An 18425-nucleotide genomic window follows, 5' to 3' on the forward strand; every position below is an offset into this window, starting at 1 on the left:
ATTCTTAAATAATTTAATAGTCCACCCATCCATTATCTTATTCCCGCTTATTCCTATTTAGGGTTACAGGGATCTGCTGCAGCCTATCCCAGCTCTCTTTGGGTAAAAGGCAGGAGTACACCTTGTGCAGGACACCAGTATCTTTAATAGTCAATATTCATTCCTCTTGGCATGTAGTGTTAATAATCTTTGTGCAATAACTCCCCCTAGTGATAAAATTAAAAATCATTTCACTAGTTATCCCCTCCAATTAGACAAGAGGGGTTTGTGTTACAGAATTACCCTTCGAAGTTATGCTATAGTATATCCCTGATTTAAATAGCTGAATGAATATGAAGTCCATACAATATTTCAGGATCCAAGTCGCAGTATAATTATTTTCATCATTGTCGCTAAAATACTCCGTTCCGGCAGGTGGCGCTCTTTGCCAGACAACCCTCCCCGGGGCTGCCACTTCTACAGACAGCTAGCCTGCTAGCTAACAACAACAGAAGATCTCGGGCAACTAGCGTTATAATTTAACCCGACACAAAGGTGAGTCCGTCAGTAAATAAAACGTAAAGCAGCAGTATAAGGACAAAAGACTGAAACTCACACGGTAAATATTATTGTGTTTTATACCGAGTTGCAGTTTTTGTGGTAGTTTTTCCGATCTTTTTGTTTGGCTTAGGTTAGCCGCTACCGTTACAGGAACAGGGCTAGAACCAGTCGACTAGCTTGATCGACTTAGCTTGCGTCCTGTCTCGAGATTGTTTATTACCGTATTTATGTATTTTTTTAAGGGCATCGTATCATAGTATGTTGTGTTATTTCCTCCACAACCACACTCATCTTAGCTACATTAGAGAGCCAGTTTAAAGTGTGACAGCATTGTCGCTTATCTGTATTGTTTGCAGGTTAACTACCTGCTACTGTCATCGCCTACATTACCTGCAAAGTCTTGATTTTCAACGGGCCATCTCAATAAAAACATGTCAGACATGACTGTGTTCTTCTAGTCCAGCGTTTAAAATCTAAATATATAGTTGTGCTTATTAAATGAGGATTTATGTCATCGGCCTCCACGGTACTTTTTTATTGGGACCATTTAGTGTTGTTAGTGTGGTGGGTTTCAACTTAGTCTTTTTGTTTTGTTAAAGAAACCGGTTAGCTGAGCAACTGTCATATTTGTTAATATACACTGAAGTTAGGTGTGACTCTGGTTGGGTGAACAAACTTCAGATCTTTATAGTTAAATCCCTGCACCCCTACTTTAATAGTTCACACATTGTATATATAAGAATATTTATTTCTAGCCTTTTTTGTGGACCGAGAGAGAGGGAGAGCTTAGTCAGATCGCTTGTTTTTGGGCACAAACTTTGGGCCAATAAAGCTGGTTCTGGTTCTGATCCTGATCTACTAAATATTGACACCTCAGTACATTATCATTGGTGTCAGTGAGTCAGGTTCACCATAAATTGTGTTATTTTGAGAGAGAACGTTGTTTGTCCCTAGTTTGTGTTGTGGTGGTTATATTGTGGTTACTTTACACAAAGTAGGTAAAAGCGGGTAAAAATTAAAGGGTAAAAATCTATAGGGCAGTACCTGCTTAACTATATTTCAAATGCAGCATTTAAAGGTATACTTTTATTTTTTGTAATGTCGAACTCCGGTGTTAGCTGCAAGGAAAGGCTCACTTGCAGTAGTTGCAGTTTAGTTGTTATTTTTGCCTACTCTTCAGTCAAAAACCTGGCACACAGCAGATAAATGGCCTTTAATTTACGTTTTACCTGAGTTGGAGTTTTTGCCTTCTACATACACTGAGTACACATCACTCAGATTAGCTGAGTTCACCTTTACTGTGATGCCCTGAAGAAAAATCCACTACCTTTGAACTGGCCATTTTCAAAAGTAGTGGTTGAAGTTATAATAGCTAACATATTTTATATAATAGCCAACTTATTTTTATAAAGGACGTTTAGAGGACTCACATTTAGGTGCTTTCCCTTTCTGGCAGGAATCAAAAACAAATCATTTTGGGAGTGATAAGATTTTTATTTTATTAGTTTTCATGATGGCATTAACCAAGTTAAGAGGGATCTTGTAATTGCAGACAAAAACAATCCAGACATCCAGCTCTCTGGACGGCTGTAGGGCTGAGTGGTGGCAACATATTTCACGTTTCGATGTTGAGGCAAAGTTTAGATTTAGCTCTATGACGTTGATAAATTAGATTACAACCAGGCCCAGTGGCAAAAACTTCCCCCCTGTATCGATATCCTACACAACAACATCTGTCACACGTTGTTGATTAATGATTTTAAATCATTTCAACATCGTACAGCCCTGGTCTGTAGTGAGGCTTTATGTGATTTTTACCCATTAACCTGTGTGCTTTTCAAAACTGGTATGCGGGCTTACACAGAAATAAGTGGACATATATGCCCTACAAGTTTAGGGAAGCCAGATCAGTTTTTAAAATCAGAACAGTAAAATCTTCTGAAGAAATAATTTTAATAAGTTTATTATTTTATGTTAGTGGTTGAATTTTCAAAAAATAATACTAATGATAATGATAATAATACTACATAATGAGAATAAACTCTAATTAGGTGGACTCCTTTCAGTGCCCATTCCGGCAGCCTGCAGGAATGTCTGCCCTTGCAGGTTGACGTGTCAGGTGTAGATGTTTGTAACGGTATGAACCAGGTGACTGGAGTCATTAGATATGCATTGAAGTCCCTCCTCCCTTTAACCTCCTGTGTTTGGTGAGTGAGGAGGGTTTTAGTGCGGAAGTGCAGGCGGGAGGTGAAGCCTGGGTACTAATGCATCTTTGCCCTGTCAAATCCCGTTCAGAGTAATTGTGGGTCTGCACAGAGTCAGGGATGAAAGTGAGGCAAGCTGATCGCTGTAGCAAAATCAATAGTTCATACCTCTCTGAGATTGAGTTTTTAGGAAAGGAGGAGCACCATGACCAAGGGCAGAATATGAAATCACTCCCATAGGGGCCCAACACGCGCTGTGCAATCGATCCCCAGTCCCTGTACCAATTATAGTTTTAAGGTTTGTCTGGGGCTTACTGCAGTCCTCAAAGACCAAAGCTTTGGAAATAGACATTGTGTTCGCTGACACTTCGACAAGGGTTGCAATTTTTTCGTCCTTCTTGGAAATTGCTGTCTGAAATGCCTCCATACCTGCGGTCTTTTAATTTAGAGCTGAGATTGATTTTGCCTCCTTTTTGGTTGGTGGAGTCAAATGTCAGGAAAAAGCATTGTGCTTTTAAAACCCCAGAAATGTATCATATCTCTCAAATCACAAGGCTTAGTTTACATCCCTGTAAAACTGGGATGATTGAAGGGTTGATAGGGTGTTTCCTTTCTTCTGCCATCTCTTAGAATGTCAGTAGATTTTTTGTAAAATAGTTTTGCTGTCTACTGGTTGTAATTTAATTTAAAATATCTTGTCAGGTATTGGTTTTTTGCTCATATAATTAGACTTATGTATTTTGTGTTTGTTGGTGATAAGAGTATAGATAATCAGGTGAAAGTTCAGCCGACAACTATAAGAATTTGTTTCTCTACTTTTGAACTGAGCTGGCAGGAGTTTGTCTGAAGTGTCTTTCAGAGTTTGGTCAGTCAGTGTTAACATTGGTGATTTCCTTTGTTTTTTGTTTTTCACGGTTTCAGTCCACTGGTTTTTGCCAATTGAATGCTTTTAATTTGAAGGATTATAAATTGGAAAGGTCCAATGATTATTTAAGCAGCCTGAACACAACACAGGAATGGTGGACTCTGATTTTATGAAAATCCTAAGGATTATAACAGTAATAAGATTCATGACATGTACAGTGGGTACGGAAAGTATTCAGACCCCTTTAAATTTTTCACTCTTTGTGTCATTGCAGCCATTTGCCAAAATCAAAAAAGTTCATTTTATTTCTCATTAATGTACACTCAGCACCCCATCTTGACAGAAAAAAACAGAAATGTAGAAATTTTTGCAAAGTTATTAAAAAAGAAAAACTGAAATATCACATGGTCATAAGTATTCAGACCCTGTGCTCATTATTGAGTAGAAGCACCCTTTTGAGCTAGTACAGCCATGAGTCTTCTTGGGAATGATGCAACAAGTTTTTCACACCTGGATTTGGGGATCCTCTGACATTCTTCCTTGCAGATCCTCTCCAGTTCTGTCAGGTTGGATGGTGAACGTTGGTGGACAGCCATTTTCAGGTCTCTCCAGAGATGCTCAATTGGGTTTAGGTCAGGGCTCTGGCTGGGCCAGTCAAGAACGGTCACAGAGTTGTTCCGAAGCCACTCCTTTGTTATTTTAGCTGTGTGCTTAGGGTCATTGTCCTGTTGAAAGGTGAACCTTCGGCCCAGTCTGAGGTCCTGAGCACTCTGGAAGAGGTTTTCTTCCAGGATATCTCTGTACTTGGCCGCATTCATCTTTCCTTCAATGCAACCAGTCGTCCTGTCCCTGCAGCTGAAAAACACCCCCACAACATGATGCTCCCACCACCATGTTTCACTGTAGGGATTATATTGGGCAGGTGATGAGCAGTGCCTGGTTTTCTCCACACATACCGCTTAGAATTAACGCCAAAAAGTTCAATCTTGGTCTCATCAGACCAGAGAATCTTATTTCTCAGTCTGGGAGTCCTTCATGTGTTTTTTGGCAAACTCTGTGCGGGCTTTCATGTGTCTTGCACTGAGGAGAGGCTTCCGTCGGGCCACTCTGCCATAAAGCCCCGACTGGTGGAGGGCTGCAGTGATAGTTGACTTTGTGGAACTTTCTCCCATCTCCCTACTGCATCTCTGGAGCTCAGTCACAGTGATCTTTGGGTTCTTCTTTACCTCTCTCACCAAGGCTCCTCTCCCACGATTGCTCAGTTTGGCTGGACGGCCAGGTCTAGGAAGAGTTCTGGTCGTCCCAAACCTTTTCCATTTGAGGATTATGGAGGCCACTGTGCTCTTAGGAACCTTGAGTGCTGCAGAAATTCTTTTGTAACCTTGGCCAGATCTGTGCCTTGCCACAATTCTGTCTCTGAGCTCCTTGGGCAGACCTCATGATTCTCATTTGCTCTGACATGCACTGTGAGCTGTAAGGTCTTATATAGACAGGTGTGTGCCTTTCCTAATCAAGTCCAATCAGTTTAATGAAACACAGCTGGACTCCAATGAAGGAGCAGAACCATCTCAAGGAGGATCAGAAGAAATGGACAGCATGTGAGTTAAATATGAGTGTCACTGCAAAGGGTCTGAATACTTATGACCATGTGATATTTCAGTTTTTCTTTTTTAATAAATTTGCAAAAATGTCTACATTTCTGTTTTTTTCTGTCAAGATGGGGTGCTGAGTGTACATTAATGAGAAATAACATGAACTTTTTTGATTTTGGCAAATGGCTGCAATGACACAAAGAGTGAAAAATTAAAGGGGTCTGAATACTTTCCGTACCCACTGTATGTGTTCAGCTAGTAACAATAGCACATTCTTATATCTGTGTTTAGTTCCTATCTCAGTCCACAAACTATTAAAAAGCTGTTGGGAGTGTTTCAGGGCAGTGTGTGTCTCCATCTCAGTCCGCCTTACCAAGAACCTGTATTTGATTTCTCTTTCATAGCTCTGTTGATTTTGTTTTCTTCATCTTATCTTTTCTTGTTCCAATTTATCTCTTTGAATTGTCCCACAGATGGCGGCCCATCTTTCATTCACTACCTGTTTTTCCATTTGGCTTCTCTGTCAATTTACTTTTCATTTTCTTTGCTGTACAGCCTTGCTCTGTCCGCTGTCTTCTCACGCCATCTTACAAGTTCAAGAACCGAGAAGATTGGTCTGTTCCTAGTTTCCTGGATTTTGCAAAGACAGTAACTTTTCCCTCATTCACCCAGTGTATGTGACTTAGTATCATTCAGATCCAGCTCAGTTTCTACCGGGGCAGTCATCCACAAGTGTGTTTTATCAGGTAGAGATACGGGGACTGTGCACCCCACTGTGAAGAAGACTCCACAGATCATGGACGTGTTTCAAGCGTTATATTGTTAGATTATATTAATAGCCCTCGACTAGAAATCTGTTTGTCGGATGTTCATGCATTCACTCTCTTCAGATTTTACAATCCGCACAGCATTTAAGAGTCTTCACAGTTACTGTGTAAACACGAGGAGCAGAAAGCTCAGCCGGCAGCCATCACAATTGGTTACACTGCATTTTGACCCAAATTGAATTGACTCGGGTGTTAGAGACAGGTAGAGATGGATGGATGATTAGAGCAATAGAAGAAGAGATATTGAACAGTGGAACAATGGCTGTGGATTAACAGTATGAGGGCCAAAAACAAAACTGACCACTCTTGTGTAGTAGTGAGAGGGTGGTGTGTTTTTCAGTCGCTGAGCTTGCAGCAAAATAAGAAAAGGCCTATGAGTCTGGCTTTGTGTCCTTTACCAAAGGTGGATGAATGAGGGCTATACAGCACCTGTACACGTTTATCAGATGACTAAACAGTGACGCACATGTGACCTGATAGTCAAACCACCACTCACTGGTTTGCAAACTGCTACTGAAACCCTGCCAGCTTGTCTCCAGTGATGGGTGTGGGGTTGGCACTGCAAGAATCTAGTACAAGTATGTTCATGCTGCTAATATGAGGTTAGTAATATTATAAGTCTTGCTAATTCCCTGGTAACTGCACCAGAAGTGCAATCATTTGAAATTTCTTCCTCACATTCTCTAAATTCTGTCTATAGTTGCAGGCGGCTGGAGCTTGTCCCCTCTCATACCAGGTATTCTAATCGCCTTTGTAATTTTTGAGGTTCATTTAAAAAAATGGCAACAAATGGCAAAAAATCCTAAAACAGCTATCCACTGTAGCTTTTAGAAAACTTTATTCTAACAAGCTAAATGTATTCAGAGACTAGCTGAAATAGGTCTACCCAAACTGTTTCCTTAGAAGAATCTGTGTGGAAATGTTTGTCACAGTGCTGCCCTATGTACTTTGGGATTTTCATGTTTTTTAGTTGTATCTTGGTGCAGTTTCCTGTTGGAAAAATACAGTTAGAGCACTGTATTGTCACAGTCCTGCTTTGCATGTCTTTACAGTTACCTTCACTGCACCACGGCCAGGTTTTAGTTTGAAGTAGCTCTCTATCTACGAAAACAACACAAAGTCAGAATTTTATGTAGTGTCCAAAATATTTTGTGGCAATAAATGGTCTCTGCTGACTACGATAAGCTCTTGAAGAGACACTGTGTATTAGATTGCTGTTATAGTTTGTGTGTGTGTGTGTCTGTGCCTGTGTGACTTAAAGGTAATTTAGCAATCTTGGATTTGGTCAGTGGCTCCAACCCAGGGCACGGTCCCGGGAGACAAGTTGTTTATTTACAGTTCATTTTTGAAACTTAATTACAATTGTAGTGGCTATTGATCCAAGACCAGGCACGGGCCATCGATCCCCTGCTGTCCCCCGATGTATCGGGGACAATTCATCTAGGCTCAACACTGCAAGCCTCAACAGCAGGCAGTGTGGCCACATTAATTAAATGATATCAAGTCTTAAATGGATTAAAGAAAGATACAGTGCCTGTGTGTTGCATCGCAATGAGCTTTGTTCAAAGATTGATTTTTTTTTTTTTTTTTTTTCTTACTTATTCTGGTTGGTTTATGCTTGTCTGCCTCTCTCTCAGAAGACTGTTTCAGGCTAAACAAAATTTTCAAAGAACTTTTCAAGGAGATGGGGATTTAAATTTGAGTCTGATCAATTAATCACTCACACATCGTCTGCTTCTAGGGGGCAGACTGCTTCCATCTGGCGTGCACTGATGCAGATGGACGTCAGGACTGAACACTGACGAGTGGAAGTGACGGATTCCTTCTCCTCACCCTCTTGCCCCCGACACCTTCTGTCACGCTGGCAATGTCAAGAGTCCCGAGTCCCCCTCCCCCTGCGGAAATGTCCAGCGGGCCTGTGGCTGAGAGCTGGTGCTACACACAGGTGAGGTGACTACAAATGTGAATGTTTTCGCCTGAAATAAGCACTTTTAGTTTTTCTGAATATTTATATATATTACTTCCTGTCAGATCAAAGTGGTGAAGTTCTCTTACATGTGGACCATCAACAACTTCAGTTTCTGTCGTGAGGAGATGGGCGAGGTCATCAAGAGCTCCACCTTCTCTTCTGGGGCCAATGATAAGCTGAAATGGTGGGTGGGCAGGAGATCTGCTTTGTTTTCTCATATTCCAGTTTCAACATTTGCTGTCTAGCAGTACTGAAGGGGATGCTGATTCTTGAGAAACACAGCTGTGTTAAGGCTGTTGTGTACTATGAAAGTTGACTTGTCAAGAAAACAAAGACTACCTTTGGGAAGAAACATTTAAAGCAAACTATGTACATCGATAGTGTAACATTTTATTGTAACCACACATTTGCATTCTGACCTGAGTGCATCTGCCTGAATTAGTCCTTTTTTCCTTTTTAAAAAGCATCATGTAGACAGGCATCTTTTATTTATAGCATAGCAAATGAGTCTTGTTGAGAGTTTTTTTTTTATAGTGTCATCCCGTTTACAAGTGGTTCCAACTGTTTCACCGTTCACAATCAGGTGTTTGCGAGTGAATCCCAAGGGCCTGGATGAGGAGAGCAAAGATTATCTGTCTCTCTACCTGCTGCTGGTCAGCTGTCCAAAGGCCGAGGTGCGAGCAAAGTTCAAGTTCTCCATTCTCAACGCCAAGGGAGAGGAGACCAAAGCCATGGGTAAGTGATCTGCATAGAGCAACTTTTGACCACAACAGGAGATTTGTAAGACTGTATTCTTTTTTTTCTTTTTTTAAATTAAATTTCACTTGGACTTACCTTTCTGTGATGTCTGTGTGCCCTGGCTGTCTGCAGAAAGCCAGAGGGCGTATCGCTTTGTCCAGGGGAAAGACTGGGGCTTTAAAAAATTCATCCGGAGAGACTTCCTCCTAGATGAGGCCAATGGTCTTTTGCCCGACGACAAGCTCACGCTCTTCTGTGAGGTATGCTGCCAAGTCATTGTGTGAAACTCTTGGAGTTTACCTGTTCTCTTTCCCATGTCATTTTTAGTGCAAATAAAGGATGTGAAAGAGTTGAATTTCTCTCTCAGGTGAGTGTGGTGCAGGACTCAGTCAACATATCTGGTCAGAACACCATGAATATGGTGAAAGTGCCTGACTGCCGGCTAGCAGATGAGCTGGGGGGCCTGTGGGAAAACTCGCGCTTCACAGATTGTTCGCTGTGTGTGGCCGGCCAGGAGTTCCAGGCCCACAAAGCCATCCTGGCAGGTACAGACATGAGTCAGACGCACCCGTCTGTTTTCTTTGTTCTGTCTTTAAATGCTTGACTTTGTGTGTACTATTTGTTTTTGTTGGTTTGCCCTTCTGACTGTTGCCTGAGCTCACATTGTTACCATTTTTGCTGTTGTCCTCATATCTCTCTCTAATATTGCTTTCAGCACGTTCCCCTGTATTCAGCGCCATGTTTGAGCACGAGATGGAAGAGAGCAAAAAGGTAGAGACCGAGATCGCGAGGCTTTTTCTTTTTTTTTTTTTTCTTTTTTTTTTATTCTTAGAAATAACATTGTTTTTTAACGTCAGTAGCTCAACAGCTTAGACTTTCACTGCCGTGTTGCGCGGGTGAAGCGAGTGAAGGATTGTGTGCTGTCAAATGGCTGCTGTTGAATGATAGCGCACCTGAAATGAAATTGTCCTGCCGCACTTAGGGGTCAGGATTCATCCTTCAGTGACAAAATGGCAAAAGCAGAGAATTGCTTTTTTTTTTTTTTATTTATTTATTTTTTTATTTTATTATTTGTGCACGTGTGACTGTGAGAAATGAATTACATGAGAAACTGTTGTTTTTTTGGGTTTTTTTTTTTTAAGCCAAGACTTTTTTTTTAAATTTTATGTTGCAAACCTCGTTTGTAATTACCGTGGTTCATGCAGTACTACTTATATATTTAAAGCGTGAGTGTTAAACATATTGGCAGTGAAGCTGATGTCATGGCTTTAACGTAACCTCCTGCTTGTGTCTGTCCTGTTGTCAGAACCGTGTGGAGATCAACGACGTGGAGCCGGAGGTTTTCAAAGAGATGATGTGCTTCATTTACACAGACAAGGCTCCTAATCTGGACAAGATGGCTGATGACTTGCTTGCAGCAGCTGATAAGGTAACTTAACAGAACAGTCAGTGTTGTATTATGAGGACAGTATTAATTGGAAGATAGTGAGTACTGAGGTGAATTAGAGTCTGCGATGGAACAAGTGCAGAGTATCTACTAAACCTTAGTTCCTTCCGGACTTCAAGAAACGGAGATCACACACTGTTTCACACTGATCTCACTCCTCCATGACACCAAATGGGAAACTGACTTTGACGCACAATGTCTAGTTGAGGTCAGGCATTAAAGTTATTGTGATTACTTGTGTTTATTTCCTGAAATCAAAATATATTTGTGTTATCTTTGTTAGTTGTGAGGACATACACAGCAGGGCCAGACTGACATTTTAATTTCGGAGATAGTTGCAAATATCACCTGAACCGTCACATGGTTACGCCATGAATACAAATGAAGACAAAGTACACGAATCGTCTTTCATCCCTTCTCTTTCAGTATGCTCTGGAGAGACTGAAGGTCATGTGCGAGGACGCTCTGTGCACCAGTCTGTCCGTCGAAAACGCTGCTGAGATCCTCATCCTGGCTGACTTGCACAGCGCCGACCAGCTGAAAACACAAGCTGTAGACTTCATCAACTAGTAAGTTCACACACACAAAAGAGCTCTTCGCCACTTATAATTGGGCCCGCGGCACCTTTTTTACGCACTCACAGATCCACAGAGTCTATGGTACATTTTGTCCATCATTACCGAAGGTACCAGGACTCAAACGCACCTTCTCGCCTGATCTCATGGTGTCACACTTAATAATCTAATTTCACACATCTCCTCGTCGAGTAGTTTCTCTGATATTATTAAACCCTGTCGACGCTTTTTGAGGGATCGAGGCAACCTGACTCCTCACTGTCCCTTCTTCTGTTGACTCAGATCTGTCTATACTTACGTTCACATCTTTCCTCTCAAATTCACTATTTTTCCTGTACATTTATAGAGTCAAGTAATTGAATTGATCAGAAGAAAAAGTCAGCAACTGTTTTCGGCATCTTTTTAAGTCATTTTCCAAGCAGGAAGCCCACACATCCCAGCTGTCTCAGTTTTGATCATTTCTATCTCCTTTCTCTTACGTCAGTGATTCCGTTCGTCATGACTGCTCCGAAAGGGTCACGGAACAAATGTGAGAAGTTCAAGAGATGTGTAAAGGGATAGATTAAAAGGGAGGGGGTAGTTCTGCAGCACGCATGTGTTGCTCATCCAAAGCCTTTGCTTTTTTGTGAAATGCTGTATAGTTGTAGCTCTTTGAGCACTGAAAATGTATTACAGTGAGACAGTATGAAAAGTTTCATGGTTTCTGTGTGCCATCTTACGCATGCAGATGCAAACACTCTTCTATAAATGCCACAGTTATTCTGATGTGTGATAGAAAAAATAATGGCGACCTCTGACAGTTGTATTTGGCTAAACAACATCCAAAGGTCAAAAATGAAATAACGTAGGCAGCAACTTAACCAAATTATGACCAAGAACCCCTACAGCACAAACGTGCATCAATTAACCGCCCCCTTGACACACACTTGGCAGGTTTGGACTTGAAAACACTCGCTAGCCTAGCAACAATAACACTGCAAACAAACCACAATGCAACACTCCCTGTATTCAAAGCGAATCTCAATTCTTGACTGCATTTTGTCTGTTCCTCAAAATGAAAGACAACCCTGTGGTTTTCGATGCAATTTTGAGAAAAAAAAAAATACGCTTATGCAAATAGATTTTTCCTGAACTGATGTTTTTTGTTTCTCTCTCATCCTGTCCTCCAGTCATGCAGCAGAGGTTATGGAGACGGCCGGTTGGAAGTCCATGGTAGCGTCCCACCCACACCTGGTGGCTGAAGCTTACCGCTCCCTGGCTTCAGCTCAGTGCCCTTTCCTCGGACCCCCCCGCAAGCGCCTCAAACAATCCTAACAGCTTCATAGCGAGGCATCTACACTCATGCATACAACCACACATGTGCACATACACCCAAAAACACACAGATTCCCCTCCCTCAGACACACAGGGACAACCTTTCCCCTTGCTGTTACCTACTACACTACCTAAGGCCTCCCCCGAATCTCCCCCTTCTGCCCCATCCAAACCTGCTGTATTTAGTCTCTTCTAAAGATGGAGGGAAGATGAAGGAGGAGGAGGAGGAGGAGGAGGAGGAGGATGATAACGACGACACCGGCACAGAGATGGAAAAGAGAGACAGGTGGACTCGTGAAATGGATGTTTGTCGTTTACAAAGAAAACCACAACACCCGTCCCTTCTTCTCCTTGGCTCTGGCTTAGCGAGATCTGACATTGTGCTCTTTCTCGTGTGTGAAAATGAAATCCTTCGACATCCTGGTAGTTCCTACTTCGGAATCCGTTTAGAGAAGAAGAACTGGGCACAATAAACCGTTAAGAGCCAACTGTCTGGAAATTAGGAGGCTTAAAAGACCCGTGCAGATTAAGTAACGTCTCGAACTGTCTATTTTATCAGAAGGCTTCTTTTTGCTTTACTCCTAGGGTTCGGAGTAGAGCGGTCAGAGAAGCCATCAAACTTAAGGACATATGGGCCTGTGAGGGACTAAAGAAGACGTAGTAATGGGCCTGCTAGTTACAAACTAGAAGACCACACCCCCCAAGAAAGAAAAACAAGGGCTAGTCAAAGCAGATATGGGACAAAATCATCGAAATAATTTTCCCAAAGTAAGTTGGGAAAACATTGCACTAAAGTCACAGGTCAACCCTTGTCAACCCTTACCAGCAGTAAAGTAGAAATACTGTAGGCAAGCACACACTGAAGCAAGCTTCATGGACTAAAGACCCAGCTGGACCACCAAGAACAAGTTCCCTTTAACAAGATTTATCAGCAAGTGACAAAAACAACTCATGTACTCCCATATAGGACTCTTCAAGCTCCATCTGCGTCCGTTTTCATTTTTTAAATTGCCAGAAATAAAAACCAGTATAGAGAGGATACAGATAACAGCAATGCACAAGTGGATGTCATTCTTGGGGAAATAGTATTTTGTGTGTTGATCTGTCTTTGTAACCCTTGAGAGAGAATAAATTCCAAGGGGATCAATAGACAAACCAACCAGAAGACAACAAATGGAGAGACAAAATGTCAAGTGGTTATAAAATAACATTAGGATTCAATCAGGCATGTTAATGTTCTGTAATGATGGATTTCTTATGTTTGTTTTTTTTCCCTCAGAACTGTCATTTCTATTTTTTTCATAGGAATTTGTACAGACGCTAGTGTTTTTGAAGCTGTGTAAAACAAGCATTTTCAACCGTGAAACTGATAAAAGCAAACAGATGTTTTCTTTGCAGGCATGAAGGCTGATGGGAAATGAAATTGAAATGAACACGTTTTAATGTTCAGAATAGACAGAATGTGAAACAATACACACAGAGGCAAAACAAACAGAATACATTTGAAGTTATCATTTGAACCTGGTAGAAAATGGTAATTGATAGACGGAACCATTGTTGTTTCTTTCCTGTAGATATCGCTGGATATGAGAAGTGACACTTAGTTGTTGCCATTTTTTGTTCCCAAAAAAATAAACCACAACTATTTTGTATTGAATGCAATGCAAAATTTGTCTGGGTGTTTTGTACGAATGATGTTTCGATGTATTATTTTCAGCTGCCATTAGAAAAATGGATCACAGGCCTTCGCGGAAGATCCCAGAAGTCTCAGCGTGCCTCATAGACTGCTTTTGCACACAGTACTTTGACTTTAAGAATTGCTGTAAGTAAATGTATTTAATGAAAAAACTACAGTATATAAAAGTCCAAGAATCTGTTCACCATGTGATCATTGTGACCTGCTAATTTGCAGGATTTTTTTGGTTTACATTTCATTTTTTTTATAAACATATTTGATATTAGATGTTAGGAATAATCTCACTGACAGTTGCCTCAGGGTCTTTACCAAATATAATCCCTTTTTTGCAGCCAACTTTGTACCATCACTGCATAGACTGTAATATCTGTTAAGTACCTAACTTCATGATTCCCTCTTTTTTTTTTTCTCTTGCTACTCTTGACACATCACTGAAGTACATTTTTAATATTCTCTAATTGTCTGGCTCCTCTAAGACTGTTCACTGACTGGTGCCTTTTAATTTGCAGATTGCACAGGGTGATATTTTTCCTCTTGCATGAAATTTTCTAATTGCAGCAGGCGAAGCGGAACAGGCAGCCTTAAGTGGCAACCTTGGGGGCGTGGATTATGCAAATTAGAAACTACGAAACGCGCGGCATGAACAGGTGATTTTCATCAGTCTTTCACACGCGCTTTATTTTTCTTTTAAATTAAATCACGATAGTTGAATCAGCGGAAAGAACACGCCTTACAAAAAAGTAAGTTTTTAAAAAAAGTTTTGACAAGAACAGGAAAATGAGAACTAATCCCATTATACTAAATAGCAGAGCTGTGGTGCTACATCACCTAAATTAAGGCTTGTTTTTAATGTTTATCACTAATAGCCTACCTGTGCTGTTCCTGTTATGACACACTGAAATGTCTCTGCTTGTGTGTGTCTCTACAGCATCCAAGCAGTCACAACCCGAGCCCGGTTTGAGCCTCTCAAGTATCTAAAAGGTAACTACTAATAATTTGCTCCCAAATGACAGACATGTCTGTGATGTCTGTCCTGAATAATAGAAGACTCTAACCATGTGGGTGAATAAAAGTAATGTTTCTTTAACTCTATATATTTAACAGCTTGAATCACTAACTAGATAAGAATTTCACGTAGAAAACATACGCTGCTATAGATAAAACTAACCAACAGGTAAAGCTTCACCCACTACCACAATAAACTGCTGTTTACACATCAATGCATTAGTAATAATAATCCAACAATATAATATAAATTACAGGGGCCACTTTTCTGCATGTATTTTTGATGATTGAAGTACATTTTAATAATTATGTATGTTTTATTTAAATATTATCATATTATACAAGTGCTATTTTTAGTTAATTAAATGATTCAAGTACTTTCCCATCCATTGTTGACATACAGTATAACTGAAGTGAAAGTGAAAATTATTTTGACATGCAGGTACCATCTACAAAATAGAGGCTCTATATGTGGTGGTGGACGATGCACCGTTGAAACCACTGTGGGAATATCAGGAGAGTCCACTCCACAGAATCTAATGGATTTAATAGTAAGTAAATCATGTAGTGAGCTGAGGACCTGATCTTTGGCTGACTTGGAATTCGGTCAAAGCTGTAAACTGGAGATCTGAGCACAGCTGTGGTGACTACGGTCGCTGAGGTTTCCGAGGTTTTGTCAGACGTGTCACCAGCCATGTGGTCAGGGATTCACCTCTGTCACCTGTATAACTGAGTTACCCAGTGAAGAAAGGCTCAGCTGCTTTCCAGTGCAGTAACCAGGCTACTACTCAGAAACAAATACGTTTGATCCTCCAGTATAGATCAGATGCCCCCACTGATGACTACAATCACCATCAATCACTTTGATTACTAGGTGAAATTAACACTCTCATTCCTAAGCCTGCTGAAATAGACAGGGTTAATCTATGATGTTAACCTGTTCAGGGCTAAACCTCAACATCTGAGTAGATGAGTCTGTAAAGGGGTATGAATGAATGAATATACAATATACACTATACAAAATAGAACAAATACATAAAGGAAACTGTGAATCTTTTGTGTCTCCAGATGATTTATTGAACTTCAGAGAACCTGGGCAAAATGCATCACATCAATTAATTAAAAATAATCCTTAGTTGCAGCCTCTATTATATGCATTTAATGAAAACAGATTACTGATAGATTACTGCTATAGATTCTATATTTTCTATATTGCACCAAAAACATATACTTTGCAGAACCTTTTTAAATTCTAAGAACAAATAGTCATACTGGCTGACAGCACCTCAGACTGCATTTCTATATGAAAACATGTGTCCTTGCTTTGACCGCTGGTTAACCTGTGGGCATGTAGGCTCCCACATTTTGGTAGGTGTAGTCCGGACAGACTTTTTGAACCAGCCTGTAGTCTGTGCTGTAGAAAGACACATAGATACAGATGACCTGAAAGGGTTTGGAGCACATCCAGGTAACATGGCTCTGAGTCTGCTCCTGAGCACAGGTCTTGGACGGGTCATAGTTACACAGCATCACTTTTTTGCTCCGTTCAGTTTTCTCATATTCCACCCTGCAGTTAAACGTCTTAGAGTCTTTGGGGTTGAAAACACTTTGGCGCACCAGGTCAAACTCCACCTCTTTCATTGGTGGGACGAGACTAATGGACACGTTGCCCACACCTGTGGAGTTGTGGCGGAAGTAGACTCCAACAGAGCCGTTCCCGTGATCCACGATTTTCCCCATTATCAGCAAATTCAGTTTGACTGTCTTGATGTTTGAGTAAAAGTCCCCCAAACTGAATCTCCTGGAGACTTTAGTTCCATGACCTTTCATGATGGGCCGGACGTTTATCTTCAAGGATGAACTGGAGTGGGATCGGGAATTTCCTCCAAGTATCTCCCAAAGTCTCTGCTTTGAAAGTGGGTGTTGGGTATTGGTGTCCTGAACCAAACTCCTAGTTTGAAGCACCCAGTCCTTTTGTGAAGAAGGGTCTTTGTCTCTGTTGAATTCATGTGATGCTCTCTTGTTGAAGGTGAAATTGCCATGATGTCCAAGAACCAACTAGACAAACATTTATGAAAGAAAAACTGAAAACATTCATTGGAAATACCAAGAGTGAAAACACAAAGAGCTGAACTACTGGTGTAAAAAGAAACCTTGGTTGTTGTAATAAGCATTTATAATTCTTTACAGGATCTAATGACATAGACAGTGTTGTCAGATTAAACTCCAAAAATAAATCATATTTCATTAACTTGCAGTGTTCCATGCTAACAAATATGCTGTAACTATAATTTAAAGGCTACATCTGGTGGAGAAAAAAGTGCGACAATCTTGCGGAAATATATCTGAAAATAATTGCACCGTTCAATAAAAATCTAAGAAGTGGCTCAATTTTCATTTATTTTTTTACTTACCAAACAAAAGGTTGCTATCAGAAATATCCATATAAAGCAGCGAGTTGCAAACATCTCCATAGTGCACAAATTTTTATCAGAAGATCCATTCAGTCTTATCTAAGTTCCAGGGACACATTAAAACTCTGGTGCCAGGTAAACCAGCAGGAAACCTTCTGTGTGCCGCTGCTTCCGCTCACGGCACACACACTGGGAGGCTTTCTCAGAGCTGCAGAGTTTTAACACTTACTGTGTCTACCCCTCTCTCGCTGTCACCCCCACTCTCACACATATCCACCCATCCAATCTCACTCACTCACTCTCTCACACACACACACAGGCTTCTCTTTGAGGATGTGCACAGTATCACATTGCACTATGCTCTGGGCAGTGAAACAGTTCAATATAAAATTTGAATAAAATGTGAGTTTATGTTCTTTTATGGTGTTTTGGAGGCAAGAAGGACAATGTGATACTGACATCTTGTGGGCAAATTGCAAAGTGCAGCCAAATGTGTGTGACTGCCCCATTATAAGCTGTCACGATTAAAACGTGAGTGTGTGCAAGCAAGTTTTATAACTTATAACTTACAACTGTGCCCAACATAAACTAAAACTGCACGTTTTCTACAGAATATTGTGTGCTGTGTGTGTTGTCCATGCAGGATCATTTCACTTACTATGAATAAATGATTGGGATCTGTATTAATTGAATCAAAGCCTGTTTACAAGCCTGTGGAATTGGAAAATGTCATCAAAGTGAGACATCTGACATCTCTTAAAATCAACTATTTGTCTCGTGTGTAGAAGGAGGTGAAATGAGTGCAACTGACATCTCGCTTTTAAAAAAAAAAGGCATCTGGAGTACTTCAGCTCACACCCACCAGGAACTTGCATAAATTCTGCTAACTCTTAACTTAAGCTGCATTTCCTCATGCAATACAGTACATACCATTTTCTGAAATGAATGTTTGGGCCAACCCATGATTTCTTCATTTAATTTATCACTGCTATAGTGTAATCACTGATTAAAAGAGCTTAAAGTGAATTAGACTTTTAATTCCAAAGTAATTCATTCTTGTCATTTTTAAATACTCTACATCAAGGTTGTCTGTTTTTTCTTCCGTTTTAAGCTGAGTGGGAGCAAAGGTGGCAAGGTCTTCTTCTTCTATTACCAACCTGCACAGTGCTGGTACAGAACAAAACGCGACACATTCACCCTGAATCATTCTTGGAGCCGACAACATCGAACAGTTCTTTT

The 18425-nt window shown here is 40.7% G+C and overlaps 2 protein-coding genes and 1 long non-coding RNA gene across 4 annotated transcripts; 2 read left to right on the plus strand and 1 right to left on the minus strand.

The window, feature by feature from the left end:
- Nucleotides 1–453: 453 nt before the first annotated feature.
- On the plus strand, nt 454–13733 carry LOC113135877 (speckle-type POZ protein). 2 transcript variants are annotated; one of them, XM_026316208.1, is made up of 11 exons: nt 472–534; nt 6729–6764; nt 7770–7973; nt 8060–8181; nt 8581–8732; nt 8868–8995; nt 9103–9280; nt 9451–9506; nt 10042–10164; nt 10609–10751; nt 11927–13733. In XM_026316208.1, the coding sequence occupies exons 3-11, from the start codon at nt 7896–7898 to the stop codon at nt 12069–12071; spliced, it is 1125 nt and encodes a 374-aa protein (XP_026171993.1). In that variant the 5' UTR covers nt 472–534; nt 6729–6764; nt 7770–7895; the 3' UTR covers nt 12072–13733. The 2 variants fall into 2 exon arrangements, with proteins under 2 accessions (XP_026171992.1, XP_026171993.1); XM_026316207.1 differs by lacking the exon at nt 6729–6764 and having other exon boundaries at nt 454–534.
- Nucleotides 13734–14289: 556 nt separating this feature from the next.
- Nucleotides 14290–15711, plus strand: LOC113135879 (uncharacterized). The gene is made up of 3 exons (XR_003296210.1): nt 14290–14414; nt 14696–14748; nt 15215–15711. It is a non-coding gene; the product is annotated as an uncharacterized LOC113135879 (long non-coding RNA).
- Nucleotides 15712–16107: 396 nt separating this feature from the next.
- On the minus strand, nt 16108–17457 carry LOC113135793 (neurexophilin-1-like). The gene is made up of 3 exons (XM_026316086.1): nt 17416–17457; nt 17187–17285; nt 16108–16830 (listed from the first exon to the last, which is right to left on the minus strand). The coding sequence occupies exons 1-3, from the start codon at nt 17455–17457 to the stop codon at nt 16108–16110; spliced, it is 864 nt and encodes a 287-aa protein (XP_026171871.1).
- Nucleotides 17458–18425: the final 968 nt, after the last annotated feature.

Source organism: Mastacembelus armatus, chromosome 19, assembly GCF_900324485.2.
Source record: "Mastacembelus armatus chromosome 19, fMasArm1.2, whole genome shotgun sequence".
NCBI lineage: Eukaryota > Metazoa > Chordata > Actinopteri > Synbranchiformes > Mastacembelidae > Mastacembelus > Mastacembelus armatus.

What these genes read in the sequence shown, in the direction of transcription:
- LOC113135877 (XM_026316207.1), top strand. Translation starts at nt 7,896, where the DNA reads ATGTCAAGAGTCCCGAGTCCCCCTCCCCCTGCGGAAATGTCCAGCGGG. An exon ending in AGCTCACGCTCTTCTGTGAG is followed by an intron (nt 8,996 to 9,102) that starts GTATGCTGCCAA and finishes TTTCTCTCTCAG; the next exon opens with GTGAGTGTGGTGCAGGACTC. An exon ending in GCTGTAGACTTCATCAACTA is followed by an intron (nt 10,752 to 11,926) that starts GTAAGTTCACAC and finishes CCTGTCCTCCAG; the next exon opens with TCATGCAGCAGAGGTTATGG.
- LOC113135793 (XM_026316086.1), bottom strand. Translation starts at nt 17,457, where the DNA reads ATGTGTGAGAGTGGGGGTGACAGCGAGAGAGGGGTAGACACA. An exon ending in GCGAGAGAGGGGTAGACACA is followed by an intron (nt 17,286 to 17,415) that starts GTAAGTGTTAAA and finishes CCTGGAACTTAG; the next exon opens with ATAAGACTGAATGGATCTTC. An exon ending in TGATAGCAACCTTTTGTTTG is followed by an intron (nt 16,831 to 17,186) that starts GTAAGTAAAAAA and finishes ATGTTTGTCTAG; the next exon opens with TTGGTTCTTGGACATCATGG.